This window comes from Cavia porcellus, unplaced genomic scaffold (assembly GCF_034190915.1).
Source record: "Cavia porcellus strain 051 isolate PalLab524CR breed Dunkin Hartley unplaced genomic scaffold, mCavPor4.1 scaffold_25, whole genome shotgun sequence".
Taxonomy (NCBI): Eukaryota; Metazoa; Chordata; class Mammalia; order Rodentia; family Caviidae; genus Cavia; species Cavia porcellus.
The window spans coordinates 16276217-16288559 of NW_026947508.1; the positions used below are offsets into that span (position 1 = coordinate 16276217).

A 12343-nucleotide genomic window follows, 5' to 3' on the forward strand; every position below is an offset into this window, starting at 1 on the left:
TACACTTTTACCTGTAATAAAACATTAAGATATCAAACAGACAAAAACCACAAGTACAATTAGGCTTGAGTATTTATTATCTAACTTAGTTCTAAATTAGACAATTTAGAACTTGTTTAGAATTGTAAATAGGATTTAAATATGAGCAATTCATGTCTATGAAATGACAAACAATGTCTTGTAACCACAGATCAATCAGTCTTAAAAAAAAATACTGCTTGGTTTTTGCTTCTCTGTAGACACTATATAAACCTAAATAAAGACAGCAGGAGAATGTAGAATAATTCTAAGAACTGGGAATGAGCTATAGTTTTTCTACTTTTACCAAAACACACGATACTACATCTCAAATTAATCTGCATGAACCAAAATTATACTCCTATAAAAGTATGTCTGTTAGTACTATGCAAACACAAACACCAGGCAAGTTGCTCCCATTGTCAACCAATCAGATTTGTCCTTAGAAACAAGTCAGATACTGACAAAGTAGAAAAATCTTTAAGAGTCATATATATGCAGAGTGCTAACCTAGGCTGCCTCATAATTTATTAACAGCGTCCCATTTTGAAAAGTACATCATCATAAATATGTGGAATGTTACACACCGAGTTATTGCTGCATGACACAGTGATTTTATCATGAGTATACACTGCCTTTAGTGGATTGTAAGGAAGGGCAGGAAAAGTTTGTCCATACACATTTTTTGCGAACACAACAAACAAGGCAGTTAATGGCAACAGTGCTGTCCCAGAATATCTTACAGACCAGCTCCAGCAGGTAACCTTTGGTACAGCTCCTTAACCTCTTCATGCTTTGCTTTCCCTTTGTCCACACTTTGTTTACGCATCTCGGCCATTTCAACACACCACTCCTCAAATTTGGAATTGTCTCGATCTACCAGCTCTTGAAGAAAGGCTATTTGCAAAAAAAATAAAATGAAAAATATTTATCTCTAGCTCAATCTTATAGCACGTGGGCAAAGACACTGGTGGCACCTTCTTGCTACGGTATTCAAAAAAAAACCTGTGAAGTAATCCTAGGCTGTTCCACATCTAGCTCAAGGCATCAGCGACCCAAACCGGCCAAAGGCTGAGAAGCACCACCTCCAACGGCTCGGAACACAGGCAAGCTAGGGCCTGACCAAGACCTCCTTCGGGTCAGTGCAGCTCTTCGCTATGTGAATTCAACAAAATCACACCCAATATAGTGATTACCTTTGTGAGTTTTAAAAATCACATTTGAATTTCTTTGAGGGAAGACATGGAGTAGTTCCAGAAACGGAAATAAAGGCTTCTTTATTTCTAAAGCTAATTACTTTAAAGAAACTCTGATTACTATTCCACTTCCATTCACATTTCTTATGTGGAATCAACCTGTCATAATGAAGGCAATCTGCTGCTTGCTATGATGCCATCCTAAAACATCTGTCTGATGTCCCGAAAGAAGTAATACCTGGAACTTCCACGGTCGTGTTGGACTTCTCTTGGCTTTGCAGTCTATACACCAACATGTATGCATTTCTTGAGCAGTGAGTCCCTTTCCCACACTTGGGCCTGCGTGTCTGTGACTTGGAGGGTTCTGCTGGGGGACAGAAATCAGAGCACAGTTTAACTACAATGCTCACAATGTCTTCAGTTTGGGGGAGGGTAGAGCACAGAAAAACAGTAACTAAAATACCCGCCCAAGTACTTTTAACATGGACCCCGTTACTACAGTGTATTGCTGGCCACCCTTGCCTGCTGCACTCCCTTATGTCTGGTTCCAGAATCAAACTGAGGACCTTGTGCTTGCTGGGCAGTCACTGTGCAGCTGAGCCACATCCCTGGACCCATCTTTAAATCTGCACTTGTTGATTTGACTTGTAAATATTAATCCTGAATTTACAAAGTGATTTCTGACTAACATAGTAATTAAGAAGAACATGAGATTAGAACGTTGGAAATATTTTTATTCTTAATAAGAAGGCTGAAAAACAACCACTTGTTTTACTAGTGGTTTTAAGTAAAGAGTATATACAAGGAAATGTGCAGATAGTTTATTTTCTTGAGAGAGGGTCTCATGAGATTACGGACATGTGCCACCATGCCCCACCTTTTGGGGACAGAAAGCCTCACTATTTGGTTCAGGCTGGCCTTGAACTCACTAGGAAACCCAGGCTTGCCTTAACTTGTAGCAAACCTCAACCTCTAGAGGTTTGTGATGATAGGCCACCTTGCCCAGCTTGTGACACATATTTAGTTTAATTTCACTACTCTTAAAAGAGTAATGCTGCAGTTTCCATATTTAATTTTGTTGTAAGCTACATTATGTGGAGTTGCTCATTCATGTCTCCCTGATGGATGACTTAACCACCAGTTGTATGTGTGTGACTGTCCTGTGGCGGCGACTTTGTATTAATGTTAGTAAAAAAAGACCAGAAATAGTGATGGATCTGTCCGTGCCACCAGAAAAACCAAGTCACACTTCTTCATGCTTTAAACTTACATCTCCACTTTACTCATAGTGAGAGTGGCACATGAACTACTATGAAGACAACAGATGGACCCACTGACCCCACCGTCAGGGCCACCAGCGTACACTACTTTCCACTGAAAATGAAGAACATGTTACTCTGTTCCAGTGTTCAGTTAAAAATATAACTGGCTCATACAGTGGGATACACTTAACACTTTTTTTTTTTTTTAAACTGCTAAAAGAACCAACAGTAGGCATGAGTTGCAAAAAAGAGCATGGTGCATATGGAGCCAGGTGCAAGGAATAAACAGTATATAATTCCATTTATGGAAACGTCCAGCGACAGTCTATGGTGGCAGAAACCAGAATAGAGGTTGCACCTGGGAAATGGAGATTTTGATTGGAAAGGGGGTAAAAAGCCTTTGAGTTACAGATATGCTTCATGATTTAATCTGATTAATGGTTACATGAATATATACAATCTTTAAAAGTCACCAAGCTGTCCATGAAAGATGAGTGTTTTCCAGCACATTTCAAGAAAGTTTTTTTTTTTTTTTTTTTTTTTGAGATAGTCTCACTAACTGGTTCCAGCTGTGCCTGAGCTTGCTATATAACCCAGGCTGGCCTCAAACTGGTGATGATCTTCTTGCCTCAGTCTCCAAGTGCTAGGATCATAGGCATAGATGAAGAATGCCACAGTGCCAAGTGTGATGGCACACACCTATAATCCCAGCTCTCAGCAGGATGATCAAGGAGGGAGGATCACTGTGAGGCCAGCCTGGGCAAAACCAGTTCAAGGTCAGTAAGACCCTGTGTCATGGAAAAAGAAAAATGCCACATTTAAGCACGAACAAATGTGAAGAATGAGTATTAACTGGAAGGACAATCAACAGGAGCCTATAAATGTTGGGTTTTGTTTTTTTTTTCTTTTTTTGTTTTTGGGATTGAACTCATGACCTTGAGCTTGCCAAGCACATGCTTGTGCCAGTGAGCTAAATCTCCTGCCATTATAAATGTGAGTTTTAAGAGTGAAATACTTCTCAAAACTACAAGAATGCGAGGCTGGGGATTTAGCTCAGTGGTATAAGTGCCTGCCTCTACTTATTAGATCATGAGTTCAATCCCCAGCACACACACACACACACACACACACACACACACACACAAAAACCCACCTACAAGAATGCATATCATGACCTGAGTGTCTGAAGGCTGACTACAGGCCTTGGGCGACACCTGCTGTGCCAAGACTGTAATTCAGTAAGAAGCCACAGCAAAGCAATGGTGTGGGGTGTGGTGACACACACCTGTAATGCCAGCTGAGGCACAAGGATAGCCAAGAATTCAGGGCCAGCCTAAACAGTGAAATCAAGGCCAGCCTGAACTACATAGTAAGACTCTGCATAAAAAGAAGTGAACAAAATTGTTAGCTACAATCCACTATTCACCATTGTTTGTTTCTTGCCAATGTTTTTCCCTTCCCCATGAAACACAGACCTGTTAACTGAAAACTGATCATTTACCTTCAAAGTTTCCTGAAAGCATGACATGATGGAACTGAAACAAAAAATTTTAACGTAAAAACTATGCAGTGATTTTATGTGCTTAAGAAATGCACATATCACTGACTTCCTGGAGCAAACCTGGAGTACAGTAATGTATCACAACTATTTCTGGTTAAGAAATTTATATTTTAAAAGGGCACTCACAACTTAAAGGTTTTACCTAGATCTTCCTCAATCCCTAGTTGTAATTTCTTCCCCTCCATCTTTTCGATGTCTTCATCATTGAACTTGTACCACTCGCCGGACTGTGGATCTTTCACGTGGGCTATGTAGTGGCCGGAGTAAGCACTCACGCCTCTGTGTATGAGGACCGCACTGAGCTCATACACATAGGACCCACCTTGAGAGGACAGAGAAAATGGAAAGGAAATGTTAGGTAGCAACACCTCTTATATCCTAATAATTAACATTTATTTATTTACTTTTCTTTGTGGTGCTGGGGATTGAATCCAGGGCCTTCTGCATGCAAGCTAAGAGCTCTGCTTCTGAGCCACATCTCCTGTCTTTTTAAAAAATTGTTTTTCCAAACACAACTCTTTACACACCTGAAAAAATTCAAACCATGTTGCCTAAGACAAAAAAAAACCTTTCATTTTCACAAAATATTGGAGATACGTTCTCATAAGCAGGTTATAACTGAATCTCATCTCCTCTACAACTAAACTGTGTGGCAACAACAGCATTCTGGGTACTCAACTGGTGTTGACCCGACTCTAACTCAGCCTGAGAAAACTATTTGAGCCGTATATTCACCAAGAACGAACCATTCATGTCCTGTCACAGGACCAATTACAATGCCAGATGTGGTGGCACATGCATCATCCCAGCACTTGAGAGGCTGAGGCAGGCAGGAGGATCCCTGCGAGTTGAGGCTAGGCTGGACTACATAGTGACTTCAAAGCCAGCCTGAACTGCACTGCTAGACCTTGTCTAAAAAAAATCAGGAAATGCAGTCAGGTGAGGTGGCTGAGGCCTGTAAGCCCAGCACGCAGGGTGCTGCTGAACAGGGGCACCACTGTGAATTTGATCAGCCAGAACTGCACTGTGAAACCTTGTCTCAAAAAGTTGTTTTAATTACAACTTATACAAACTAAGTAGAAGAATGTAAAATGAAAATGTAGACACTCCAGAGGGAAAGTAGCAGGACATAAGTCATCAAGTAAACTGCTTTCAAATTATAACACTGAGCTTGGTCCTCACCCCAGAAAGAATGGCTATTATTAAGAAATCAACAAACAAATGCGGGAAGAGCTGTGGGGAAAAAGGAACTAACTCTTTTAAACAGGGTTGAGATTCCTGAAAACTCTAGGATTGGAGATCCCATTTCATCCAGCTATTTCCCTTCTTGGTTATCTTCTCAGAATTAAAAACATCGTACTACAGCGATATTATACCCACCTGTGTTTACAGCAACACAGTTTGTAACAGCTAGATCTTAGAAACACCCTAAATGCCCATCAATTGAGGAATGGATAAAAAATGTGGTATTTTTATACAATGATATACCACTCAGCCATTAAGGGTAAACTTGAAGAATTTCATAGTTAAATGGATACACCTTGACACCATACTCATTAGTGAATAAATCACACACGTGTGAACATCATACTGTCTCACAGAGGCTGAAACCATATATATAAAAAAGTTAAGATAGTTACACTACTGATTTCTCTGAGCTCACTGAGGAGAAAGGTTTGTGTTAGTACTGTTCAGACCATTAAATGTAGATGTTCTGTCTTTGAGTAACTGATTGGAAGACAATGCGCAATATATTGTTACCACCTATCTTATTTTGAGATTTTATTTTATATAAAATACATTTTAAAAAATAACCCTGCTTTTGAAACTAGTGTACAGATCAGGAGTGGTGGCCCTGTAATCCCAGCACTCTGAGAAGATGAAGTAACAAGGTCAGAACCTTGAGCTGAACCTGTGCAATTTATCATGGCTCTCTCAAAATACAAAAGTCAAAGTGGAGGGGCTGGGAATACAGCTCAGTGACACAGCACCTGCCTAGTGAGTGCAAGGTCCTGAGTTCTAGTCCTGACACCCATAAAAAAGGCAAAAAAAAAAAAAATTAAGATAGCACAAGTAAACGTGGGGACACAGCCCAATGCAAAGGCCCTGAATTTAATCCCCTGTGAGACAAATAAAAACAAAAACAGGTGTGGTGTGTAGGCCACAGCCTGCGTAAAATGATACTGTAAGCTAGTTCCATAGCCTTTAAGAAATCATTTTATAAAACGTTCACATTATTAGATTGTATAAACCAAGATTATGCCACTTTTCTCATGTTATGCTTCAGTAGAGACGGGGAAATGCACACACAAAAAAAACTGGAAAAGACAGAGGAAACACTAAGAATTTAGAATGGTTTCATATTTGCATTTCTTAAAATGATTTTGCTTGTTTTATTTTGCTTTTTTGGAGACAGTGTCTCATTATACAGTTCAGACTGTGTCTGAACTCACTATATAGGTGAGGCTGCCTTTGACAGCCAGTAACTTTTTTTCTTTTTCTTTTTTTTTTTTTTTTCATTTTTATCGGTACCGGGGATCGAACTCACGACCGCCTGTTTGCAAGGCAGGTGCTTATGCCGCTGAGCTAAATCCCCAGCCCGAGGCTGCCCTTGAACTAAAAGGGGTCCCCCTGCCTCAGCCTCCTGAGTGCTGGGGTTACAGGAATGCACCACCACTTGTTTCTTAGGTCCCTGAGTCATGTTTAAAACAAAACAAAACAAAACAAAACAACCCCACAAAAACCTGCTGAATGTGGTGTCACACCCAGGAGGATGTTTGAAGTTCCAGACCAGCCTGGGTTTCAAATTGTGCTCATGGACAGCCTGAACTGCATTGATGCCTTGTCTCAAAAACCGTCCCCAGGGCAGGGATTTAGCTCAGCTGCATAAGCGCCTGCCTTGCAAGTGGTCGTTGAGTTTGATTCCTGGTACCGGTAAAAATACCAAAAAAAACCAAAAACAAAACAAAACAAAAAACCCACGCCCCCTCCCACACACAAAAACAACCTGCACACACAGGTTATACATTATACATGTCGCTTTCCAAAATGAACATATCGGGGCTGGGGATTTAGCTCAGCGGCATAAGTGCCTGCCTTGCAAGCAGGCAGTCGTGAGTTCGATCCCTGGTACCGATAAAAAGGAAAAAGACAAAAAAAAAAAAAAAAAAAAAAAAAAGAACATATCAATTACTGGCACGATGAACAAACAACTAAAGACAGAATGTGTTAGGCTCTGCGAAAGAATATTCTAAGATATCATCTTGCTCTTCAGTTTAGATCCCCCTTAAACTCCCTCTGTAGCCCAGGATGAGTTTTCACATACAACCCTCTTAATTTAGCCTCCCAAAATTCTAGGATTACAAGTATGGTGGGGGAAGAAAAACAGAAAAAGAAAAGAGGGGGACAGGCAGGGAAATGGGGGGAAATACCTCAGCTGCACAAGCGACTGCCGGCAAGTATAAGGTCCTGAGTTCAATTCCTGCCCCCCACCAAAATAAAAGCAGGCTAGAACTTAAAAGAGAATCAACAGATAACAAGTATGGATCAAGGCAGTAAAATACTTTCATTTTTTCTAATTATTTCTATACATTATAGACTAAAGATCTAATCGCTGTTATGCTTACTCATAGAAAATTGAAACATCTTACTTCACATTAAGATGTGTTCTTTTCCCCAGAGATTAGCAAACAAATAGCAGTAAACTGCTATTCCATATTCATCACAAGCAGGACACAGGTTAGTCTTAAACAGTACAATTTCATTAGTTGATAAAAATATTACCTTTCTGTTCCATGTAAGGTTCCATATCCAAAATTTCAGAGAAGCCTATATAGGTATTCAGCTTTTTCTTATGTCCAGTTTGCCTAATTAAGAAGAAAAGTCATTACATATGAATTAAAAACAATGAGAAGAGCAGGACATGGTGGTCCATGCCTATAATCCCAGCACTTGGGAGGCTGAGACTAGCCTGAGCTAAAAGTGAGTTCAGGGTGGGGATTTAGCTCAGTGGCATAAGCGCCTCTGGCAAGCATGAGGTCATGAGTTCGATCCCTGGTACCAAAAGAAACTGAGTTCAGGACCAGCCTGAACTGCAGTGTGATACTTTGTCAAAAAAGAAAAAATTAAAAAAAAAAAAAAAAAAATCAATAAACCCATAGCTTCTCTAGGTTTTTAATCCTTAAAATGTTACTGCACAGTTTAGGCTGGCCTCAGACTTGCAGCGAACCTCTTAGGGGCCACAGTACTGGAATTTCAGTGTTTTTAATAAAACTCAACAGTAGCTAGATTTCACTGAGTATGTTACATAACAACATGTATGCTTAGCTGTGAACAGTTTTGTGATTGCTAACAGTATGCAACAAGTTAAGAGGTATGAAACAGATATACAAATTCTATTTCCAGAATCACACAACACATACAAGTGCGAAAACTACCTTGACTTAATTAATTATAAAATTAAAGTTATACCCTCACAAAGCAAATGTTGAAATGAGTAACCATGCATTCTATATCAAGTACACAATAATAATAGAAAGTCAAGATAATTCAGCTCCTGGCAAGTTTTTAATGATTTTTTAGGCTGATTCTCTACTTTTCTAGTTCTCAGTTATATAGAGTTGGCTTAATAGTTATGATATGATTAAGAAATACTGACATTCCGAAATCATAGGCTCTGGGGCCAGGGATTTAGCTCAGTGGCCTAAGTGCCTGTCTGGCAAGCTCAAAGTTCTGAATTTGATCCCAGGTTAAAAAAAAAGAAATCAGAGGCTCCTCTATAATTTTCTCACATCTAGTTTCAAATTCTTATCAGCTGATCTCACCTATCTATGGCAAATCTACACATTTTGTTTTTTTCGTCCGCAGTGAAGAGCGAGCCCTACTACTCGCACAAACTTACCTGTCAAAGACAAAACGCATCAGCTGCAAGTTCAGGGTGCAAGGAAGGGTGACAAGCTGCATTGTCCTGGTGGCGTTCTGTTTGCTTTGACAGTTTTCACAATAGTATCGATTGTCGCCTTCTAATTTTTCTTCCTGATCAGGTATAAGACATATCAGTTTTGGAAAGCACAACATGATGAGAGCAAGCCATGAAACCTCTGATATAAAGCATTATTTCATTTCCTAGATAGCTCCCCCACCACCTGGAACTGTTTAAATTCCTCCACGAATTAATACACGATTACGGGTACTTCTGAGCAGTTATACAATCATTTTGTATATAACACTACTAAGATATGTATTTCCAAAATCTATCATATGAAAAATGTTGTGGTTTCAAAATGAGTATCTCCCATGTACATTTATGTAAAATTACTTTTAGAAGAAAGAAAAGATGGGCAGCAACTACAAGGAGATGTGTATATTTGGTTAAAATTAATGATCCACTTCATGAGCTAAAAGAACAGAGAGAAGAAATCCTGTGCAATAGTTGACAATGATTTCTTTAAAAATTTTTTCCTTTCTATAGCAGCTTCTGCTCAAAGTCACAGGCAGTAGTTGAACCATTATCTGCCCTGGCTGACTTCCTGGGTAACATCCCTTCCTTCCCTTCCCTCCCAACCCCCTGGTCAGTGCTCTTAAGCTGCCTTTGTTTTTCCTACCACCTGGCCGCTGTCCTGTCCACTCCCTTCTGAATGTTAAAGCCCCCTTGATCTTCAACCCCCAAGGGAACAGGTTCAAAGCCAAGCGCTTCCCCTTTTGCTGCGGCACTGGCAATTGCTCCACCACTGAACTATCCCCCAGCCTGAATTCTGTAGTTTCTTCCCAACCCTGCTTTTCCCTGCGATGGCAAGCAAACCCATTCTTTCACCTTGTCATGCCACAAAACTCAGTACTCCTTCACTCCTCCCTTCCCCCTTACTCAGCAGAGACATTTATTACCTTTACTTTGGAAATATGTATCTAAAAGCCCAACACTATGCTGTGTAGCCCTTTGGCTTAAACCTTAGGCTGCCAGGCACCCTTTGGTCTTCCTTTAATCCTGTTTCAAACATTTTCTAAGAAGGCACACACAACCGTGCTGTTAAAGCAACTGTATCGCTCTAATGCTTAGAGCTCTTCTAGTTCTCAGTCTGACCAGACTAAAAGTCAACCCCAGCCGACCCTGTCTGACACAGCCTGTTGGCTATGGCCCTCAGCTACCTGGACCACTCAGCTTTCAGCATCTTAACCTCACTTGTTCCCTTCAGGCATATCCAGCCCTTGCTGTTCTCTAACCACAGGGGCATCCACAGGCTCCGTACCCAGTATTTCACCTGCTCGGAACACTCTTCCTCCTGAATGTTGCATGGTTCACTCCTGCACATTAAATCATCTCATTTTCGATTGCAGAACCTTCCCTCCATCTCATCATCCTCCCAAGCCTGTAACCTGCTTTATTCCTCTCATAGCACTCCTGTGGCTGACACATTATGTGTTTCATACAAATTTATTCTGTTGATCTTCCCTTTCCCCACAAGATTGAACTGTGAGCTCCACAGAGGCTTACTTTATCATTTTGTCACCCTCAGTAGTTCAAGTAGTACTTGGTACAAAGCAAGCACTAAAAGTGTTTAGATGAACAAATTCCATAGATGATTACTTTAAACGTAGTAACAGGTATGGTAGGAGTAGAGCAAGCACAAAAATATTGTGACAGGAAACTATGCATCGAACTTTTATTCTGTGTATCTGTCCACACTCAATAGCAAATATATCCTGTTAGCAATCAAAACAAAAGTGAATTAGCCGGGCGTGGTGGCTCATGCCTGTAATCACAGCCCTGGGGAGGCTGAGGTGGGAGGGTCGTTGCAAGTTCGACGCCAGCCTGGGCTACAAAGTGAGCTCAAGGCCAGCCTGAACTGCACAGCGAGACCCCATTTCAAAAAAGACAAAAATAAAAAATAAAAAAATAAAACAAACACAAGTGAATTACTTCTATGCTCTATATAAATCTAAATATGCAGAAACTAAAGTGAAAGGTTGAAGAAAACATGGATGGAAAAAAAGTTTTGCATTGAATGCATTATGGTCCTTATAACATGAAAAAATGAATTAGTTTTATACTAACAGAACTTAATTCCCTTAAGCACTGTACTACTCCTAACCATACACACACATTATGAATAAACTTGCAAATGCCAAAAATTTAAGATGCAACCTGGTTCATTAGTTTCTTTTAAATCACTATATAGCTACATCACAAATGCTAATACTGGATTTGTACATTACATTACAAAACCACTCATAGTAGCATTTAATTATTAATGAGCAAAATCAGTACACATGCAAAGATGTAATACCTTCAAAAACTCTGAGATACAGTCTGTTAATTGCTTGTGGCCTTGGATACTTAACTCCAGTTCATAGAACTTTGCTATCAGCCTTGACTGTCTGCCACACTGGTTGCAACTTCAATAAGAGAAAGTGACAAAATTAAGGTCAGAAATGAAAAAAGCAATCGCATATTATACTACATCCTGCTAAAGTGGAGGAAAAGCATTTTAAAATCTTAGTTGGTGCAAGGTTGTGATTCCAGCACTCTCAAGGCTAAGACAGGAGCATTGCTACTAATTCAAGGTCAACCTGAGCTACATAGTGATAACCTGTCTGAAAAGAACAACTTAGCTGGTTCTTTCACAAAATTTATTTATTTACAGTATGCATTAAAATGAAAATTTCAAAAGTGGTTGGTGAGATCATGTATTTTATACTTGAAAAATTTCAAAAAGATGCTATATATTTACTAATCTAGCTGGCTCCAATCATCATCCTTTTTGGGGGGGGTGGAGGGGGGTAACCAGTGATCAAACTCATGACCTTGTGCTTGCCAGGCAGTTGCTTATACCACTGAGCTAAATCCCCAACTTGCTGGCTCCAATCTTATTTTTTCAACTCATACCACACAGCTATATAAGAGATGATAAGATTTCAACTAAACATAGCTTCCCACACCTGGATGGGTGCAACTACAGTGATCAAGTTGGGTTGTTACATGTTCCCATGGAAATGCATTAGTATAAATATTTCAGGACTCTTGATAACCCATTGAAGCTGAAGTTTGAAAGGAACTGAAAACTAGGCAACATATGGGCAGCTGTTTTTGAACAAAATGTACCATAAGAAAGTTGAAATAGACTTACGCAGTTAAATAAGCGTATTCCCCACAGAACTGCTGCTGCACGATGTTCTTTACATGTGGATTTTTCTGTTTAGACAAAGTATCTTCCAATAGCGACATGAACAGCTTTGAAAATTCCTGAGCATCCTACACATGTGAATTAATGAGAAAAAAAATTGTATCTTGCTTCTCAATCACTACAAGA

The 12343-nt window shown here is 39.9% G+C and overlaps 1 protein-coding gene across 2 annotated transcripts in view; it reads right to left on the minus strand.

The window, feature by feature from the left end:
• Usp48 (ubiquitin specific peptidase 48) overlaps nt 1-12343 on the minus strand; it is a 67991-nt gene that overhangs the window by 34792 nt on the left and 20856 nt on the right. Inside the window, exons 5-11 of one of the 2 annotated variants that reach the window (XM_063235711.1) lie at nt 12161-12285; nt 11321-11429; nt 8938-9071; nt 7821-7903; nt 4180-4359; nt 1453-1578; nt 766-915 (exon numbers count right to left, since the gene is read on the minus strand). In XM_063235711.1, coding sequence (XP_063091781.1) covers nt 766-915; nt 1453-1578; nt 4180-4359; nt 7821-7903; nt 8938-9071; nt 11321-11429; nt 12161-12285 — 907 coding nt within the window. Of the gene's footprint in view, nt 1-765; nt 916-1452; nt 1582-4179; nt 4360-7820; nt 7904-8937; nt 9072-11320; nt 11430-12160; nt 12286-12343 lie in introns of both variants that reach the window. The other variant, XM_063235710.1, reaches the window with a different exon arrangement.